The 22,332-nt window shown below is 39.1% G+C and overlaps 1 protein-coding gene across 1 annotated transcript in view; it reads left to right on the forward strand.

Annotated features, from left to right (window-relative positions):
- The window catches only part of GRIN3A (glutamate ionotropic receptor NMDA type subunit 3A), a 165,601-nt gene that overhangs the window by 111,711 nt on the left and 31,558 nt on the right, over positions 1–22,332 (forward strand). The window contains exons 5-6 of the mRNA XM_023202520.2: positions 2,086–2,201; positions 11,308–11,459. Coding sequence (XP_023058288.2) covers positions 2,086–2,201; positions 11,308–11,459 — 268 coding nt within the window. The remainder of the gene's footprint in view (positions 1–2,085; positions 2,202–11,307; positions 11,460–22,332) is intronic.

A 22,332-nucleotide genomic window follows, 5' to 3' on the forward strand; every position in this document is an offset into this window, starting at 1 on the left:
ATTTTTAAACAATGCTTAAGAAAAGACAGGGCATGATTCTATAATAGAAATAACCATTGGGGGCCCTGCAAACCACAACAGTGATTCAGCCAGTCTTGAAGCTACTTGTGCCTGGATCCCACTTGGCCATTTCCTCACTGGTGACTAAGGGTCCTATGGGAGTCTGAGAACTGACTACTTCTTGTCTTTTCATGTGATTGAAATTTATTATAGCTATCTGCACTTTGCAGTCCAAAATCAAGAGTAGTTATCTTAAGGAAGGATACCAGAGACATTAGGCTTTATGAATTACTGGTTTGAAAAAACTGAAATGAACCTCATCTTTTTTATTGTCATATTGCTACCACAAATATTTGTGGAATATTGGCAAATGATAACTTGTTGCTAGGTAGCTGTCAAGGCACATTATGGTACTGTGGCAGTCGAACTTTGATTGGAGAAACAGCTCTCAGCTCAGTTTTTATTTTATTGCCAGGATTCCATTAAGATTCCTTATCACCTCCTAGGAGATAATCCACATCGCCAAGCCTTTCTGAAGCTTCCCATTACTGTAGAGCTGGGAGGAGCTTCATTTTGGTTAAAGTTAAATGCGGGCCTCATTGTAACTTAAATCCAATACCTCTTGGAAAAGGGGGTGCATTTTAAATTGGCTGTTTCACTTATTTGAAGAGTAGGATAAGAAAGCAATGGTCATTGGTACCAAAAAGAGAAGCTGACCAATCGACTATACATGTCGACTATACATGTCTATACATGACCCAGACGAAGCCATTCGTGTAAAGATGTGTTTCCTGCCCACTGATGAATCTTCTTGGTGTCTAGGGATATCTTTCTCTTTTTGATTTTCTATGAATTCTAGTCATATTCTCCTCTGTTTAGAAGTCACACTGTGTTAAATTAGAACAGCCTCTCCACTGGATCTAAGAGAGGAAGGACTGAGCCCAGAAGGGATAGAAAAGTTATTCTTTTTGCAAAGCTGTTTGGACAACTCTAAGGGTAGAAAATCCTTTCTTTTTTCAAATTAATAAATGTTTTTATTTTCAAAAAGTAAATACCTACACCTACACAATAAAAAGGAATTGAGGTCATTGTTGCATGAGATAGAAAGAAGTGTAACACAGAGTGCTTATTCTCAAGAAACTTACACTTTAACTGGGGAGATGATATGGTGCACAAAATGGTTGCTTTTCTGGTCTTCAAAGAATCCATTCCCTCTTTTTGGTCACAGCATCCTGCATTTCTTCATCCCTCTTCTACTCTCACTGATTTATGTGTGGTGAACCCCACCCCTGGCTCCAGGTTACACTGCCTAGCCAATAAGAATAATAGTCCATTTCCATGGTAACAATATCCAGGGATGGGCTCATGACATAGTCACAATAAAAGCAAATTGGACTAAGAATTTTTCTGAAACTTTTCCTGATAGAAAATCCTTTCCTAAATGGATGTATGTCTTTCAGCTTTCCAAAAAGAATTGGAAGTGGCTGGAAACAAAGAAATCATTGCATGTATTTTAGACAGTTATTTCCTTATAAAACTTCTCCTTCCTTGACCTCTTTGTAGGTGGAAGCTCAGCCTGTGCTGAGACTCACCTTTCATTTGAATCTGGTCCCAATACTTACTAGCTGTGTAACCTGGTTTAAGTTACTTCAACCCTCTGAGCCTCAATTTCCTCATCTGTTATATCACAGTCATTCTGAGTGATAAAATGTATAGAGAACAATGAATGCAATGCCTAATGACAAGAAGTCACTCTCATAGTGTAATAAGAATAAACCTTCTCTATGCACTTCCTATTCAATTCAGAGTGGCTCTGGCTTTACTGATGGATTTAGAAGTAATGAAAGGAGCCGGTAGATAAACCCACTGGAAAGATGTCACACTCTCTTATAAGAGTGTCTGTTTCCCCTGATCTGTAGTCTGGAGATCAGTGAGAAGCCAAGACAGCTAAGTCAGCACCTAGGTAGCTTGTGCAGCCCTTAATGTCCAGGTTTCTGTCCCCTAAACAAAAGCCGGCTGTCAGCCTTCATGCTTCCTTCCCATGAATGAATCATGTTCACTTTTCTCCTCTGGTCTTAAATATAGGAATGATCCAGAGAAACTAGACGCCTTCATCATGGACAAAGCCCTTCTGGATTATGAAGTGTCAATAGATGCTGACTGCAAACTTCTCACAGTGGGGAAGCCATTTGCCATAGAAGGTATTAATCAGTCACTCTTGATTCACCTTTATTCAGGATGTGCTCAGTTTGCCAACCTAGCAAGTCACAAATGCCAAAGTCAGAAGCAAAGAGCTATTCATCTTCCCTTGTTTTCGTTTTCAACTCATAAGCACTTAGCTATGAAGTTGCTGAAGTTAGGAATTTATTTTTCACCTATTCAACAAATATTTATTTACCCAGTTGTTAGGGGGAAAAAATTATTGTTACCCAAATGATGTTGCTTCAGGTATCTGGGAGTGGTGGCACAGTGTAATAAATGGGGAGTTAATTTAATTTAATCTGTATTGTGTGTGTGTGTGTGTGTGTGTGTGTGTGTGTGTGTGTGTGTGTAGTGGCAGGGTGTTGCTATGTGCTATGTTGCCCAAGCTTGTCTCCAACTCCTGGCCTCAAGTGATCCTCCCACGTCTGCCTCCCAAAATTCAGGGAAATCTGTATTTTCTAACAGCCAAATACTGTAGCAAATCTGATGGAAAAACTAAAATGATTAGCTTTTACAGCGGGCAGGGCCCAATATTGATCTAATCCAGTCTACTCATTTGATAAACAAGAAAGCCCAGGAACATTACATAACATTTTCACGATTGTACAATTAGATAATAATACTGGGACTGAAATCTAAAACTCATGATTCTTAAATCAGTATTCTTCCACTAGTTGGAAAATAAGTAGGAAAAAAAAACTCATTCTATAGTTTAATACCCTTTAGGGTCCCAAACAAAACCTTGGGATCCTTGTTTGGATCTCAGGTCTTTTTCTCCACTGGCAGCAAATTTTGCCTTCTAATGTGATCACCCAATCAATCAAACTTCAGAACCAAAGAAAGATTGCTTTGTCAGTAGCTCCTTTCATTCTGAATGATGGTTGATATATGGACCTGATAGTTTGAACCAGCAAATTTCATTTTTCCCAATTCCCAGCTTCCCTTACGTGACAGTACATGCTGGCTCTCAAGACAGCTATGCTCACTTTTCAGAAAACACTTTGGCTCAAAACAATCCCATGGGGGTGCCCAACTGCTATTTCCAGAAATCTGTACTTTCCTATATGTTAACTAGGATATCAAGACTATTCTGATTTCAATTTCCCAACCACAGTTGGTCTCTGTCTCCTCTAAATGTATCAGCAGATTTTTTTACCTCTGTCTTTGTTTTCATGATAAATGAGAATGTTACAGCTGATGCTATTTCTCCACATCTTCTCCTAGCAGAAATCAGTCCCCTCTCCAGACATAGCGACCCCCACCTGAAGCAGGGATAGAACTCAGAAAGAGAGGCAATTAGCAGTAGTGGTCTTCCATTAAGACTACCATCTAAGATAGCAAAGGGAGAAAAAGAAAAAGCTAGAAAAATAAACAACATTCAGTACATAATCCCATGTTTATGTAACAATGAAAAATTTCTCATTTTTTATGGCATCTGGGGATGTTACATTTTATTTCTGTCCTAGTTGCACTGGGTAACTGAGGTCCCTTCTGCCATTAGGAGCTACTAAGAATGAATCATGTGTAGAGGACATAAGAATGAGGGGCTCCATCTTCCACCTTTATCTTCAGGGGACAACTCTATCTTGTCAAAAGACAGTGGTAAGATGGCTTGTTTGCCTCTGCTGGACCCTAGTGCCAGATGTCACACAATTAACTCCCCACTGGTTTCCTGTTTACATTTCCATCTGTGTTCCTGAGACTTAGTGTCTTGCAGTTCCCATCATCTCTAGGCATCACATTGTTTTCAAAGGAGATGGGCACAAAATGGCACATGGAAAAGCCCTCCCTGCAAGAGAGCAGAAATACTGCAGGTTTTAATTGAGAGAATATTGTTATAATTGTGAGGTTATTCTCAAAATGGATGGGGTACACCTCAGAAAATTTAATTCAATTCCGCTTCTGCCAATAAGTTTATAGCCCAAAAACATAACTCAGTAAAATACAAAAGGAAGATATGTATAAATTACACAAAACAATGTGGTAGAAATACTAGTCAAAACCTTGATTGCTACTTTTCTTAAACATATGAATTTCACAATTTTTTTATTTTGAGACTAAGTCTCACTATCGTCCATGCTGGAGTGCAGTGGTGCGATCTCAGCTCACTGCAACCTCCGCCTCCCAGGTTCAAGCAATTCTCATGCCTCAGGCTCCCAGATAGCTGGGATTACAGGTGCCTGCCACCACACCTGGCTAATTTTTGTATTTTTCGTAGAGACAGGGTTTCACCATGTTGGCCAGGCTGGTCTCAAACTCCTGGCCTCAAGTGATCTGCCCGCCTCAGCCTCCCAAAGTACTGGGATTACAGGCATGAGCCACCAACAGTCTAAATAATAAAGCTCACATTTTAATAAGTTCAAGAAACTTAAATGTTATTAGAGGATAGCATATATTTTTAACAATTTAATTGAGAGAAATAATTTCATGAATTTTTAAGAAAATATTTCTCTCAATTAAATTGTTAAAAATATATGCTATCCTTTGACAACATTTAAGTTTCTTGAACTTATTAAAATGTGAACTTTATTATTAAGTTAGGCTGTATAGGCATAAAAAAATCATCAAAGCAGTTTATGAGCAATACTTGGTCATTTAGGTTACAGGAATGTTTTATATGCCTATCCATATTCTTTCACAGGGTCTAGTACAATGCTAGGCATATAACATTAATATAATAAATGAGGTATTACCTATTAAATAACGAATTAGGTTTGAAATAAGTACCTAATTGACTCACTTAGGTAGTTAATAACTTGTACTTACACTTTCCCAAATGTTTAAATGTACTTAGGAGAGAAAACAGAGTGTGATGATTCCTTCATGCTGAATGTACCGTCACTGTATATAGTAGTAACACACTCAGTACTCTATGTGTGACACTCAGTGTAACTACTGCTGTGGTCTGAATGTTTGTGCCTCCCCAAAATTCATATGTTAAAACCTAATCCCCAAGGTGATGACATTAGGTCATGAAGTTTCCACCCTAATAAAATGGAATTAGTGCCCCTATGAAAGAGGCTCAATGAAACTCATTCACCCTTTTCAGCATGTGAGGACCTAGCTACATGGCACCATCTATGAACCAGAAACCGGGCCCTCACCAGACACCAAACCTGCCAGTGCCCTGATCTTGGACTTCCCAGCCTCCAGAACTATAAGAAACAAATTTCTTTGGTTTTTAAGTCACCCAGTCTATGATATTTTGTTATAGAAGCCTGAACAGACTAAGATAACTATTAACTAACTATCCCTCCCAACTTCAGCATTCTGCATTTATCTTGACTAAAAAGGGAAAAGTAAGGCAAATAAGAAACAGTGGCTCCACACTGAGTTTGAAACCCTTTCATGAGTACTCATTGGTACAGAGTATATAGCAAAGCAAACCAAAACTTTTAAGGATTCGAAAGCATGTGGAAAGCCTTTGGTCAAATTAAATACCATAAACCAGAGGCACAAATACATATTGTGTGCAGGGGAGAAAAAAAAGTGTTGAGATAAATGAATACATGTCTCCAATTTGTGCACTGCAGTTAGCTGACAATAAAGCTCAAACAAGGAGAAAGAGTAAGGCACAATAATGATGTGTGACCTTTCTGCCAAAGACGTTTGCCTGCTTTTGAGTTTGTTCTTTTACTTGCTTTTCAATAATTATTTAACACAGTGCTTGGAACACTGGCTCTGAAGTCTCAGTGCTTGGGTTAGGATAAAATTGCTGTTATTAACTGGCAAGTTATCTAATCTACTCCTCAGGTTTCTCACCTGCATAATGGGGAGATGAATAGGAAATTTATGATAGAATTGTTGTGAGGATTAAGTAATGCATATGAAGCACGTACTGTAGAAACTTGTTTGGCCCATAAGAAGTGCTCAACAAATTATCATTATATGGTATATTGATTAATACATTGAGACCAATTAACTGTAAAATTCTTCCAAGATAGTCTTCTTAAGTCTCAACTTCTCCCACACATTTCTCTCCCACTTTGATGTGCTGAGGCTAAGGGAAACCCATTTTATAGTCCCTTTATAGTTGGGACCATTACAATATGTTCTCAACCATTGTCCCAGAGTGGCTAAATATGGTATTCCAAGGACAGACTGTAAAATTGAATAAATCTTTCTTCCTGAAGCCTTTTTAACCCTATCTGAGATGCTATTTTCAAAACATCTCTTTTCCAGCCACATTTCGGAAGATTCTTTTAGTTTATGAATTTCTAACTATACATTTGCTAGCCAAAATATATTTCCACCACTCGTAGCTGAATAAAGCTGATTTATCCATGGTGAAGAGATCAGGATTCTATTCTGAAAATTGTCCTCTTGGGCTATTAAGCTGTATCCAATTTCCAGGATGCCTGATGCCTTCATCTTTAGGGTTGAAGGATTCCATTTTGCTTCATCCATCAACCGCAAAATAGTCAACCCTGTCTTTATTGCAAAGCCACGTTTCTAATAATAATGAAAGCAACTCAGGCTGCTAAGTTGAGTCAGCAATTTAAAATGAGAATTCTTTGACCAATGAACACAAGGAAATCTGAAAAGCAACTGATAAATGGGGACAGAAATAAAACCCTCAAGGTTTTATTATTTTATGTTTTTGAATAAAATGGATTTTTATCTCTTTTAACAAATAACTCTTCTAATCATCACATAATTTATTTTCCTGTTTTTCCCATCATTCCATATGCATAGTTTGTTTTCATTAGCTAAAAATGATTATTATTGCTAGAAATCATTAAAATATCAGTATTCAATACATGTGTTAAAATAGAAATTTTAAAGAGATAGTAATCTGTTTTTAGCCACTGATTGCAAATTAACCCAGACATGATCGAGTGGAGTGATTTAATATTTATTATTTCTTGTGTAACAATTTTTTATAAATGTCTCTGAAACTTCAACATAGCTTTATCGTTAGGGAATCTTAACACTTTTGTTGTAGTGTCAAAATTCTATTCTTAGAATATGTAGATTTATCATAAGTATGAAGGTAAGAATTTAAAACTTTCCTATCATATACTTTTGTCTTATCTACCAAAAATATCATGATCAAGAATGACTTCAAGATGCCATCTCTCATCCTCTCCTCTAGAACCAATCTCTTGTTCCTCTGAATTTTCACAGAGCTTTGCCTGTCCTCATTGTGTCCTGGGCATTATATTTTACCTTTTTTTGAATTTATGCCTCACTCATCTTTTTTTACCAAGAAAAGTCAAATAACTTTCTGCCAATTTGTGTGTGTTTTTTTTTTTTTTAATGTATACCTCATTTCACTCATGCCACCATAAGCTCCTTATGGAAAGACTCTGTGTCTGCTTTAACTTGGTAACCTCCACAGCATATGAAAGAGTGCCTGACACAGAATAAGCACTCAACACGTTTATGGAATTAATCAATAGATGAATAGGTGAACAATAAATGCTTATCAAATGCAAAATAATTCTGCCATGATTACACTAATGTGGATTGGAATGATTAGCTTTAAGAGGGTTTTAGGAGAAACAATTAGTGAGTGTCCTTGCTAGTGAATTTTCTGATATATATAATCATATACAAGTTAAAGCTGTTCTCACTCTGTTTCTACAAAACTTATTGAAAAGTTTATAAGTAAAATCTGCCTGTGAATAATGTATATTTATGCTTACTAGAAACAAACCAACAGTTTAGAATATTGTGTTTTTTAAATGAACTACCTGGTTTAAGGCATTACATCAATGTGCATATAGTGTTGAGGCCTGCATTAAAGGGAAAGAGATAAGTATTTCCTTGATATAGTCACATGTTGTAATGGACATCGTGGGAAGAGCATTGGTTTTAGAATCAAACAGACCTATTTTAAAATGCTGGCTTTGCCGACTACTAGCTATGTGACCTTGGCAGTTTATTTATTCAATCTTTTTTTTTTTCTTTTTTTTTTTGAGACAGAGTCTTACTCTTTTGCCCAGGCTGGAGTGCAGTGGCGCGATCTCGGCTCACTGCAAGCTCTGCCTCCCAGATTCATGCCATTCTCCTGCCTCAGCCTCCCAAGTAGCTGGGACTACAGGCGCCTGCCACTATGCCCGGCTAATTTTTTGTATTTTTAGTAGAGACGGGGTTTCATCATGTTAGCCAGGATGGTCTCGAACTCCTGACCTCATGATCTGCCCACCTCAGCCTCCCAAAGTGCTAGGATTACAGGCATGAGCCACCATGCCCGGCCTATTTATTCAATCTTTAAGTCTCCAAGTAATACACATTCTGGTGTGGGTTCATGTAGGGATACATGTGGAATAATGCTTGGCACACAGTGGAGCCCAGTATGTCCTAGTACTTATTATTAGAATCCAAGGATGATTTAACCGAGCTGTGTGCCACAATCTGTTGTTGTTGTTGTTGTTGTTGCTGTTGATGTTGTTGAAAACTATTGACCCAGGGAGGAAAAACACATTGATATTCAGCAAACCTGGCTAATTATCCTAACCATCAACCCACTCCTACCAGACAGTAGCAAGTCCTCCTACACTTTGTTCTTATATGGCCCGGTTCTCCCTTATGGCACCTATCTCAAGTGTAATGAAATAATAATTATGCTGTGTCTTGTTTAATATCTGTCTCTCCTGTAGAGTGTACATTCCATCACAGCAGACACCACATCCACCTTGGTCACCGCTAAATCCTGACCACTTAACATGGTGCGGTGCCTATTTACTCAGGGAAGATATGTTGCCTGAATGAATGAGTGAATGAATAAATGAATGTGTGAGTGAGCCAGTGAATCAGTGAATATTATGATATGATTGTGCCTAGTATTGTGCCTGATGTGCAAATAAGTCCTGAATAATGTTTGTGCAGTTGAATTGGAAACAACATTCATTATGTTTCTAAAGAAAACTGATTACTTCCTTCTAATAAATTACCCATTATATTTTAAAATGTTATTTAATAATAACATCAGCAGAATCAAAAGCTACCCATCCAAACTCTTTTGTTTTCCATCCCGCCTTTCAAACCAAAATTACTAGGCATAAAACAGGCACTCAAAATAGCTCTTTGAATGGAAAATTCTAATCATGCTTTTGACATTGTCATCATTTTCTTGACTCCCTATTGTTAAGGAACAAATAATATTATTATCAGAAAAAAAATACAATCCATTAAAACTCAGTTTTTTATGCATTATTTCATCTCTTTTATTGGTTATACACACATCTCAAGCCTTTTTTTTTAAAGGAAAAGATTGTGTATCTGAATTAGAAAAGAAACAAAAATCAGTGCTCTTGAAATTGAATTGTAAGATAGAATAATTATAGGAGATATTTGTTTCTATTAAGTATCTTTGGATGCTTGACAGTCTTTTAGTCTTTATCCATGAAAAAGGAACTAAGTATACTTTTAATCTCTCTTCCTCAATCATGTTGAAGGCAAAAAAAAAGTGTTTTGGGTTTTTTACTATTCTGTCCAATAGCTAAAACAAAATGTAGCTAATTAGCTTCTTTGACATGGCTCATCAAAGAGGTTAACAGTATAGTAACATTTTGGAAAGCAAGTAAAGCCACACAGTGTGAGGATACAGAGTTTAAGCTGACTAATTAAACTCTGACAACAAATTAACTCCATCTTTATGTTCGTCCCTCATTCCTTCCCCTGCCTCCCTTGCCCTACATTACCACCACCCTTTCACTTAACACATCCTTGGTTTTGTTTAAAAAAATAGTAAGTATTATGACAAGCTGGGCACATGGCTCACACCTGTAATCCCATCACTTTGAGAGACTGAGGTGAGTGGACTGGTTGAGCCCAGGAGTTCAAGACCAGCCTGGACAACACAGTGAGACCCTATCTCAACAAAAAATACAAAAATTAGCCAGGGTGGTGGTGTGTGCCTGTGGTTCCAGATACTTGGGGGGCTGAGCCAGGAGGATCACTTGAGCCCAGGAGGTCAAGCCTGCAGTGAGCCATGATGGCACCACTGTACTCCAACCTGGGCAACAGAGCAAGACCCTGTCTCAAAAAAAAAAAAAAAAGTATTATCACATATATATGCATACATATGTATTGCTAAAACCATATTGTTTGGTTTTTAATGTTTTAGTATTTACACAATGAATTCATGCTGCAAGTGATCTGGAACTGACCTTTTTCACTCAATGGCATATTACTAAGGGTCATCCATATTGTTGCCTCTAGTTCTAGTTCATACAGTTTTGATTATGTAATATTCCATCTGTGCAAATAGTCCACAGTTTCATTACTCATTCTCTTGTCAAAGAACATTTGGGTTGTTTCCAATTTTTGCTATTATAAACAGTTCCTCTAAGAACAGTTTTGTACATATCTTCTGGTATGCTCGTGGTGGAGATCTTTGGGAATGGACTCAGGAGCAGAATTGCTGTTCTTAAAATGTGTAAATGTTCAACCGTACAAAGTAATACCAAACTGCTTTCCAAAATGGTTGTGTACATTTTCAGTTTGTATTACAGCAAGCAATATATACATAATCTTATTAATCCTCATCTTCTCTAACACTTGGTATTACCATTTATTTATTTATTTATTTATTTATTTATTTATGGACAATTTAAGATAGTTTTTATAAGTTCCTGTTAATGTTTTAGTTCTCATACTGTATTGTTTATTCACATGGTCTTATTATATTATTCAAAAATTAAAAATGAATTTTAAAAAGTAAGAGAGGGTCATGCATTAACACTGATAAGAGAATGTCACCAACCACAGACTAAGATTATCCAATTTTGTGTATTTAACGTTCAGAGGAGGGGTTCTGGAAGAAGTAAATAGGGAATCCAAGCCCTGATAAAGACCCCAAAGATTACCTCTAAGGAATGTCTTAAAGGGAAAGGCAGAAGATCTTAAAATGTTTCACTAACACACTGTGCACAGCCCATTCCTCTCCTTTTCTAACTCAATTCATCTACTCAGAGATGCAGCTGATTCAAGGGTAATCATTACTAGGAATGTCCTTGAGTGCTTTGAAAGAAAGTTGATGAAAACTCATCATACCCTTTTTTTGGGTCTGACGGCAGTATCACACAAGTATGTACTGTGGTGGCAATCTCTCAGGAAGGGTGTAAAAAATTCATCTGAGATTGTATTTTCTCCTAGGATACGGCATTGGCCTCCCACCCAACTCTCCATTGACCTCCAACATATCCGAGCTAATCAGTCAATACAAGTCACATGGGTTTATGGATGTGCTCCATGACAAGTGGTACAAGATGGTTCCCTGTGGCAAGAGAAGTTTTGCTGTCACGGAGGTATGGAAACATGGCTGAAAATGGTGACACGTTGTATAGCTGTACCTCAGAGAACATAAGGAAATGCTATTACTTGTGCCTCATCATCCAGGTTATTGCATTTACTTGACTCTTACATAACATTTGGATTACTTTTCACTTTGCCCAAAAACCGTCCATTCCTATAGGAATTTACAGGGAAGCACGTTTGTCTTAGATTTAAATGTGATACTATTTTGATGAGTAAATATCTAAATTTCTACTTTTCCCCACAACCTATATCCACAAGTACAGAAGAAATGCTGTTCTGAATTACAGCCATAGTATCTGAGATTGACATGAACACTGTTTGGTTTAATTGTTAATTGATGGACATGATGTGTACTTCAAAATATCCTGCAAAATCTAATCAAAACATTGCTAAATTACCAATGGTTACCACCTAAAGATAAAGCCTTCGTGGATGTAGATTATAGAGTCATAGATTTTTAAAACTGAAAACAATCAATTCCCTTCTTTTATAGTTAGGAAAAGAGTACCCAGAGATACTCAGTGGTTTCCCCAAGGCACACAAATAATCAGAATCTGTTTCTTTCTATTGTAGTACTCTGACTTTACAATGTAATTAGAAAGAAACCTATAAAATCAGGCAGAAATTGGATGATTAAAATTGGAGACTGGAAGGTATAACCAGAGCCACAGGCTCAGATATTTAAAAGAGGAGCCAAATATACCTGAACAAGGTCAGCCTGACAATTAAAAAACAAAACAAAACAAAACAAAAAACACCTAGAGCGAATAATAATGGCTTCAAGTAGTCTCTTTGCCAAGAACTCCCGAATTTGTATTTCAACACAGACCCTTATTCTGAGCTCCAGACCATATATCCACCTTCCTATTTGACATCTCCACTTGAATATCCTCCAGGCATATCAAATTTAACTTGTCAAAAGCTGAATCCTTGATCTTCCCTCCTAAATCTATTTTTCCCCCTGTGCCTCACATCTTGGTAATGGCACCTCTGGCCATCTAGTTACTCATTCTGGAAACTGGCAGGGATCCTTAATGCCTCCCACATCTCATCTTCCGCATTCATCAACAAGCCATGTCTTTTCCTTCTATAAAATACGCCTCAAATATGCCTATTTATTGTCATCTCCACTGTTGTCACTCGAGTCCAAGCCATCATTCTTCACCTGGACCACTACAAAAGTCTCCTAACTGGCTCTCTGCTTTTACTCCTGCCTCCTCAAATTTGTTTTCCATGTGGCAGACCATTCTTCTCTCAGAAGCCTGCAGTGGCTTCCCATGCTAACAGGACAAAAATCTGAAATGTTGGCATGGCCCATAATGCCCTGTGGGACCTGGCCCTGCCTACCTCCCAGCATCAGCCCACGCCACTTTCCTCCTGGCTTCCCTGCACAGGCTGTTGCCTTCTCTTCTTCAAATACTCTATCCTCTGACACTTGCTCAGCTGAATCCTTTACATTATAAACTCCCAGCTGAAATCGCCCTTCTTCAGACTCTGATAATCCCAGACCAATATGAATCATATCTCCCTTTATAATCTCATATATCTCACATTATTTCATAGCACTTGTCGTAATTTATAAATTATACTATTTCTAAACAAATACTTAATTGGGTCTTTGTTTTAGTGTATCCCTTCATTAAACTGTAAGAGCTTGGTGAGGGGCAAAGATTTTGTTTGCAATTGTATTGTCAATGTCTCATATATAGTAGCACTCAGTGATTGTGGAATAAAGAATCAGAGAAATTGGACAGCATACCTGAGAAAATGTTGGGGAGCAGAAAGTAAAAGCATACATTGGGAGTGAAATTGGTAGTGTACTGGGACAAATAGTGTCCCCCCAAAATTAATGTCTACCTAGAACTTCAGAATGTGACCTTATTTGGAAATAGAGTCTTTGAAAAGGTAGTTAATGAAGTTAAAATGAGGCCATACTGTATTCAAGTGGGCCCTAAATTCAATTATGGATATCCTAATAAGGAAACCCTGTGGAGAGACACACAGGGAAAAAGTCCATGTAGATACTGGAATGTGCAGCTACAAGCCAAGGAAATGCTAAAGATTGCCAGCGACCGTCAGAAGCTAGGAGAGAAGCATAAAACATGTCCCCCAGAGCTTCCAGAGGCAACTAACCCTGCTGACACCTTGATTTCAGACTTTCGGCCTCCTAAACTGTGAAGGAATAAATTTCTGGGTTTTTTTGTGTGTGGTTTGTTGTTGTTGTTGTTTTGTTTTTGTTTAATTTTGTTTTTTTGAGACGGAGTCTTGCTCTGTCACCCAGGCTGGAGTGCAGTGACGCCATCTCGGCTCACTGCAAGCTCCACCTCCCAGGTTCATGCCATTCTCCTGCCTCAGCCTCCCGAGTAGCTGGGACTACAGGCACCCGCCACCACGCCCGGCTAATTTTTTGTATTTTCAGTAGAGATGGGGTTTAACCATGTTAGCCAGGATGGTCTGGATCTCCTGACCTCATGATCCGCCCGCCTCGGCCTCCTAAAGTGCTGCGATTACAGGCATTATCCACCACGCCTGGCAAAATTTCAGTTGTTTTAAGCCAACCAAGTTTGTGGTAATTTGTTACATCAGCCCTAGGGAACTAATACAGATAGATGATTGACATCTAGATGATAACGATAAAAATGTAGATAGATGATAGATAGATAGGTAGATAGATAGATAGATAGATAGATAGATAGATAGATAGATAGATAGATGGATGGATGCAAGTTGGTCAATGCCCTTGGTAATTAAGTTTACTTCTGATTATCCTGGAAGCCATGACAAAAAGGAACATAAGATGGGTTGGACATTTTTTTAATTGGAAAAAGAAGAAGTTAACCTATCTTTAGTGCTAGATTCTAAAATAATTCTTTTTGAAAAATGACATTGAGTAACAGAGTTAGCAGTGATTGCAAGATATAAAAACATTTCTCCTCTGGATAACTTTTATATTGATCAAACATTTGAAGGAAGCAAGAGGAAACTGGGGACTTAGGGAGCTAGCACATTGTTTCCTACCATATGATAGAAACTATACAAGGAACATTAACTTTGGTTCTCTCTAAAACCCTATAAAGTAGACATTTTTATCTTTATTTGGAGAGATTTGCCTGGCTTGTCCTAAAAGAAATAAACTTGGGCCTATACCAGTTAATTGAGTTAATTCAACCAAGGAAGGAAACAAACCAGTTGCCTAACCTGTGCCAAGTAACAATTACTTGGTGTTTTCTATCATTTGTTGTGACCATAACTGACTCAAGTCAACATCTTCAAGTGATTCAGAATTGACAGCAAGACAAGGCTGGGTGCAGTGGCTCATGCCTGTAATTCCAGTGCTTTGAGAGGCCAAGACAGGCAGCTCATTTGAGCCCAGGAATTCAAGACCAGACGGGGCAATGCAACAAGACTCTATCTTTACAAAAAAAGATTTTTAATTTAAAAAATTTGAGAGCAAAGTATTAAGAGAAAAGGAGCCTCCCAATCCTGTCCCCAAAGCCAGTATTCCTGAATGATTTTAACCTCCCTGATCACATGCAAGCCTCTAGGCTATTGCCATTTCAGAGGATCATCTGACCAAGACTTTAGCTGGAGGGACCATATGATTCCCAGGTGGAGGAAGACCTAAGGACACACAACTCTGCAGACTCAGAACCTAACTCTACCTGGACACACGGAAGGGAACACACTATCGGAGACTTACCAACACAATTATTAACATAAACCTATGTCAAATTTATTCCAAAGGAAAAGTAACTAACCTAAAACAAGATACATTTGAAGCCATACATTTCTGGATTTGAATCCCATCTCTACCAATTAACAGCTGAATTACTTAACTACTCTCAAGTCTGAGTCTCCTCATCTATGAATGGGTATGATAAAACCTGCCATCCCATTGTGTTCTAAGAATAAGAGGTCATTTATGGAAGCTCAGAATGGTGAATAGTAAATAATAGAAGTACTAATTCTTCCTCCCCCTACATTAGGATATCTTCAGGTGTCTATGGCTCTTTTTAAAGTGAAGAAATATTCCCAGAAACCCTCCATTAGATTTCCTCATATTTCATTGGCCAAAATTATATCTTCTGCCTATGTCTAAGCCTATCATTCATGAGGGAATGGGTTCACCATGATGGATTAGGCCAATCATGACTCATCCCCTAGCATTGGCGATTGCACAGCCTCCCTTGAAACACAGGGTCACATCGAGAAGTGTGAAGGCCTCAACAAAAGCAGGATTCCCTTAGGAAGGAGGAGACAGAAGCATAGATGTTGAATAAGCATCCAACCACTTCTACTCTCACTTTGTAGACTTTGAAAGCTGCTTCTTCTCTCATCCCACCTACCACCAGCCATCTGCACAATGAGGTATTTTGATTTAATCATCTGCAAAGCAAGTCTTCTCAGCTTTGATACAGTGACTCTGGCTTCCCTTAATATTGTCCTAAAATATGAATATTCAGTATTCTATACAGTATAGTATAATGGTTAGAAACATGGGCTTTAAAGGCAATTCTAGATTTGAATCCCAGGTCTACCAGCTGTGATACCAGGACATGTTATTTGAGCATTCTGAGACTCAGCTTCTACAAACTGGGGAGATAGTCATGTATACTTTATAGGATTGTGGTAAAAATGAAATTCAATAGTGCTCTTCAAATATTGGGCATATTCCTAAATATAACAACCACAAAGTTACCCATGTTCTTAAGGATTATGAGGTTTCACCATATATGTTACAGGGCTATATGGATTTATCAGCAATTTCAAACAAAATCAAATAAAGTGTAGACCAAAAAAAAAGATGTTTTGAAAAATAAGTATCAGTGAAAGACAAACTGTTGAGATGATGCATCTAAAGTACAGCAAAATTTTTTCCATTGCAGTTTTTCACAGGCCAAATTCAGGTGAATGGCAGATGGGAAATTCTAGATGTAGTTAGCTGGAAGCATTGAATAAGAGGCTAATATCAGGATCAACCTGTGCTTGTCAAGGCAATGTTGGGCCCACATTCCAGGTCAGCTAAATTTGAAAGAGAACTAGGAATGAGAAGAATGGAGGAAAGTTGTGTCCTTACCTTCAGGGACAGAAATAACAGAGTTCTGGTAACATCAGTTTATGTAGAGATAGGAGGGCCACACACACACAGAGCTCTTCTTCCTCAGGGATGCTGGTCTGCTGTATGGTGTATCCTGGTCTATGGAATAGGAAATTTTATTGTAATAATGATTACCTGGGTACATTTAAACAGCAATGTGTATTCTTGTGTGACATTTTTGCTTTGAACAACCTAAGACAGAATTTCAGGATTTTCCTCACAGAACCTAAAGATAGACGTAATTAAATGAAACCAATCTTTAGTTCATTGACTGAGCTTGGTCTCCTCTGCACAAAGACCCTCTGCCTGCTGGATTTCCCATTGCTCAATACGCTAAGTCTCCAACTGCGATTTTTTTTCTTAACTGTCTCCCAGAAAAGGTCAGAAGAAGAAAGCATACTTATTAATGTTTCGCTTGTCATCCCTTTTGCCTCAAATGTCATACACTGCTGGGCTCTGTTAGTGTGGGGAACCAGGATTAACTTTGAAATCAGACAAGCTATCCTTGAAGCCTACTTCAACCACCAACTTACTTTTGGCGAGTGCCTTAATCCAACTCAGCTTTAGCTTCTTCATCTCATCAGTAACTGTTGCGTCGAGTAAAAAAAATGATGGTCTCATACACACGGCCCTCCTCCTTCCCCCTGCCTGGGGGAGGAGTGCAGGGCACAGTGCAGAAGAACCAGGTATATACTCTGGCTGGCTCCCCTCCCAACAGGTGCCCCTGACCCCTGAGGATTCCATTCTTCGGTTTACTTTTTACCTTACATACCATTTTGCCAGTTACAGTTCCGGTGTAAGTCTGTTGCTATAGAGCAATTAAACACCGTCTTTCACTCTGAAAAAAAATTCTAGTTTAGGTAACAAATTGTATGGTGACCTAGTAATAAAATTACTAGGTGCCTTTTTCCCCCATTTCTGGCAGTTGCAGATTAATACTTGGCCCAATGTGAGAAGCTTGACCTATTCACCTTCCATCTCTTTGCAGCCCCAGAGCTATCTAGCCGCAGTTTCTCTGGAAGATAAACTCACTTTTTTTTCCTGAATTTCAGGGCTTTATCTGCTCCCCAGAGTCACTTAGGAAATTGCAGGTCCAATTCTGCCAACCAGACTCTGGCAATTTGCAAAGAGGAATTTTAAATTGACCTCAGGTGTTTCCCCATAGTCCTCCCTGCACACCTGTGCCTCTGCCCACAGTGGCCTCATTGTCAATCAATGCCATTAGGGAAAACATATGGCAGGGTGTAAATTTCCTTCATTTTCCTTTGACTCAGCAAAAAAAATAAATAAATAGAAATAAAAAAATTAACTTTTTTCAACTCCCCAAGTGAATTTAAGAGCTCCAGGGCAAGAGTTTTATGACATCGGTTATTCGCAAACCAGGAAAGCAAGGCAGCAGACCACAGTTTAGCAACCTCTAAAATTCTTCAAGGGATTACTAACATATCCAGATAACTTCTTTTTGCAAGCCTCCTTTAAATAATAGTTTGAATAACGCACTTTTTACTAAGTGGGACTAGTCAGGAAGAAAGAGGAAACAGTGATCTTGGTGAGGAGCAGATAGAACACTCCAATGATCAAATGAGAATTTTAAAGAAACTGTTTGCAAAAGTATGATTTAAGGAAACCAGTGAAGATACTCCAGTCTCCCAGGGCAGGCGAAGAGAGGGAGCCATTACCACATCTAGGTTCAAAGGGAAGAATTAAGAGAGCCATTTCTAGAACCCAGGGAGAAACGGCAGAGGGCTTTCTAAGAGCCATGGCCATTTGACCAGGGGTACAGCCATCCCACAGTGACCTGCCTGGAAGACACCCACGGAATAAATACCAGAGTTTCATCTCCTCCCACCCTTGCATCTTCTACCTCAGGTCAAGGGAGCCTGTCAATATGGTGCAGAGAGGTCCCCTTCCCAGGGCACAAAGCAGGATGAAGAAAGGTGGAAAGTAGATGTGGAAGGGCAGAAGAATCTCCAGCACTGTCCCTTGTGGCAGATGAATGTGGGATGGGGTCAGCCACAGAAAAGTGGCCGCAACCCAACCATCTGAGAGTGTGCAGCCTCTGCACCTCCAGACAGGGGTCCGGCCTGCAGGGAGAGAGAACGTGCCTTGCACTTGTTGGGAAGGAGAGAGAAGTACAATCAGGTCCACTTAAATGACCTTGGTCTTGAGAGTCAGACCACCCTGGCTCTCCCGTCACTATGAGGAGGCAGCGCTATGTCCTTGAGAAAATTACTTAACCTTTCTGAGCCTCAGTTTAATGCATATCTTGCTTGATTGTTACAAGATTTTCTTGCTGAATCCAGAGATCTCCTCCGCTGTTACTGCGTACTGAGGGAAACAAATACATACTAAGCAAGAAACCAAACACTGGAGTGAAAGCTCTAACCTTGGAACCCAGAGGCCTTGATTACACGGGATAGGGAAAAGGAGAAGCATAATGTGAAACTGTTCAAAAGTAAATCATTAAACTCTCCAGTGATTTTAGTATCATGGGAAGCACGCAGCAGGAAACAGTGGCCCTTATCTGAACTTTCCCCATCTTTTACCTCACCCTATTCCTGACACCACCAGCCTCCAACTGACCTTCCGTCCATTCTTGACCCTACCTATTCTCCCCCAGCCTTTACCTTCACCCACTAAAAGATGGATCCATAGGGCACGGATGGAGTGAAGATGTCTACTAACCTCGTTATGAGGTAGTTTTAAAAATGGAAGTTCAAATGGTTTGTTTTTAAGGAGCGTGGTATAGGAGCAAAAGTAAAAATAACCATGGTATCAAAACATCCACATCAAAATGTCATGAACACAAATTGCTTAACCTCCCTGACTTCCCTACACTGCAAAACTGAGATATTTTATGTTTCTGGCTTGGTATAAAGAATAGAGATAACATACATCAAAGTGCCTGACACATAGTAGGTGCTGAATGGATAGTGTTAATCATATTTGTCCTGACACTGCTGAGAACCAGTTCCATGACCTTTGACAAATCACTTCACTTCTGTAAACTTCTTTACCTTAAAATAAAGGACCATGTACCATGGCCAGCAAATAGATGCTGTGATTCTCCACTAAGGTTGTTTAAGAGGATTTCTGGCCTAACTAATAGAAGATATGGATCCTGGGGCACAGACGAGGACAGTGGACTGACCGGCCTCCAGCGTGGGCTCCCCATCCCCAACCGGGACCCAGACTTGATTCCCAAGGACCACCAAAATGCATATATGATATATTAATATGTGTTTACCTATTAATATTTATTGAGACAATGGAGTTCTCTCATAGCAGATCCATTCTTCCCTCTGTTAACTTCTTGGAGGGGGAAAGGGAAGGGTTAGTCAGCTATACATTGAAAGCCAAAGGGAATCCCACAAGTCAAATTGAGAAGTCAATGCCAGTCAGTTTTTTCTGTCCAGTTTATCTTTAATTCATATTAAAAACTCAAAGGGAATGGTTAGGGCAGTGGGGGAGGGCAGAGTTTTAATGCCGTCTTTTCTGCTCTTGACAGCTAGCCCACATCTCAACACCCTCCTGCCCCTTTTTCATTCCTACCCCTTCTCTTTTCCATTTAAAATGTCACTATCTGCCATTCAACCTGATGAAAGTTATGGGGAGGCAAGGAGAGTTAATGAGTGTAGATTGCTTTAAATTGAAAACTCGTGTATATCAAGAGCCACCTTGACAGCTGAGTGCTTTCCTTAGAATAGCCTAAGTAATTAAGTTTAATATTTAAGCCAAGCATAAGGTCAGATGGAACCTATCCAGGTAGTGTGTTCTGAAAACCTGAAGAAGCACAAAGTTGTACGTGTATTCTTTTATGACGTAGAGTAAAACTGGGCCTGAAGAAAGGGAAGCCAGTCTCGGAAAGACCTCATTTTCATCTGTCTGGCTACAAGAACAATTTCCAAATTCATAAGTTCTTTCTTTTGCTTCCTTTCTTCCTTTCCTTTTTGTTTCCTGTCTTTCCTTTCCTTCCTTTCCTTCATTCCTTCCCTTCCTTCCCTTTATTTCTCTTTCTCCCCACTTCCCTTCCTTCCTTTCTTTTCTTTCTTTCTCTTCCTTTCTCCCATCCACCATTAGCAAACATGTCTTTAATTCCCATGTACCGTGTCCCATGGTGGGTGCAGCCAATGCAGAGATGAATACAGGGCTCATAGGCAGGGAGCTCATAGGAGCTCAAGAGAGACTTGTGAAAAAAACCCAATTCCACACCGCCACAGGGGCAGCAATAGATGAAGATATAAGGTAAGCAGTGACACAAACAAGGCCATAATTCACACATGGAAGAGCTAGAGGAAACAGAGCAGGCTTCCTGGAGGAGGTAACCCCTGTAGCGGGAGAACCCTCCAGGCAAAACCAGAGTAAAACACTGAGGCATGAAATTATAAGCAATGCAATTTGGCCTTGCCCTTCAAAGACACTGCACCCAATCATACTGGATTGACAGAATTGTATGTCCTCTTAATAGTGCCCCTTCCCCAGGAATTCTAAAATTACAGGTGGCTGCTTTCTTTGGCCCACTTGTTATGCAATCACAGGTGGACCCACAAGTAAATTATGGGCCTTTACTTTTCCTGCGCTCGGCCTTGTAGCTTCCCTATTACCTCCTCAAAGGCAGGGACATCTTTTCTAGCCTTATATGGAAGGCAGTCTAGAATACAGAAGAATTTCAGCTCTGGAAGCAACATACCAGGATTTGACTCCCAGCTCCACCACTGTGTGTCTATGCAAGCTGTGCAACTTCTAAAACTTCAGATCTTCCTCCAAACCCGGGAATAATAATAGGGCCTGCCTGAAAGTGTGAAATATATTTAATGAGATAGTTTATGGAAAACATCTGGCTTGACAAATGTGCCCTCCTCCTTCCCTGATTATAGAATCATGCACGCAGAAAAAATATATATATTTGGTGAATAATAAGCATAGACAAGAAATTACAGTTGGTGCACCCACCCTCTTAGCTCCATCTTGGCCCCAACTCGAAAATAGCAGAAGCATCTTATCATTACAAGCATCTTCTAACTCCAAGATAAACACTCCTTTATTTATTGCTTACGTATGTTACAGAATCAAATAATTTTTTATTGCAAAATGAGAAATGCATGATTCTGGAGTTTTCTACTTTTCAAAGTGCTGGTTTAACTAACTTTTGTAGTGTTGTGTTCTTTCTTTCCTCCAGCTCAGTGTCTAAGTGTGAGTGGGAAAATAGGAAGATGCTTTATACAAACCATTAGGCGGCACTTAAAACAGATCTTTACAGAAACAGTGGTAACTTGGTCTTTGCATGTAGTCAATGGTATTTCAAAATTAGGCTCCTGTTGAACAGGCCCCCAGACCTACAATTCTCTAGTCTTGTTTTCCCCTCCCTCCATATCATCACAAGATTAGGGCTGCTTCTCTGTTGCTCTCTGGCTACTATAGATAACAGAAGTTTGGATTTTGAGAGAAGGAAAACTAATTTCAGGAAGTGTCTCCTTCACCCTTGCTAATGACCAAGTAAACAGATCTCTCGGAATAAGAGTCCTCTCTTTTATATACCAGAGATTCTTCGGCATAAATTATACCCAAGACCACATACTGTTAAGAGTTCTTGCTTTTCCCTGGTTAAATTCAGCAAACTCATGAATATTGATGAAATGCTATTTACTATGCAACTAAAAGGTATGAACGGTGCTCAAACTGATTAGGACTATTGTGAGACAGTCTTCCTTCCATTTTTTTAGACTTCCATGCACTAAAGTCTGTGGGGGATCACAGGAAATGGG

Source organism: Piliocolobus tephrosceles, chromosome 14, assembly GCF_002776525.5.
Source record: "Piliocolobus tephrosceles isolate RC106 chromosome 14, ASM277652v3, whole genome shotgun sequence".
In the NCBI taxonomy this organism is placed as follows: Eukaryota; Metazoa; Chordata; class Mammalia; order Primates; family Cercopithecidae; genus Piliocolobus; species Piliocolobus tephrosceles.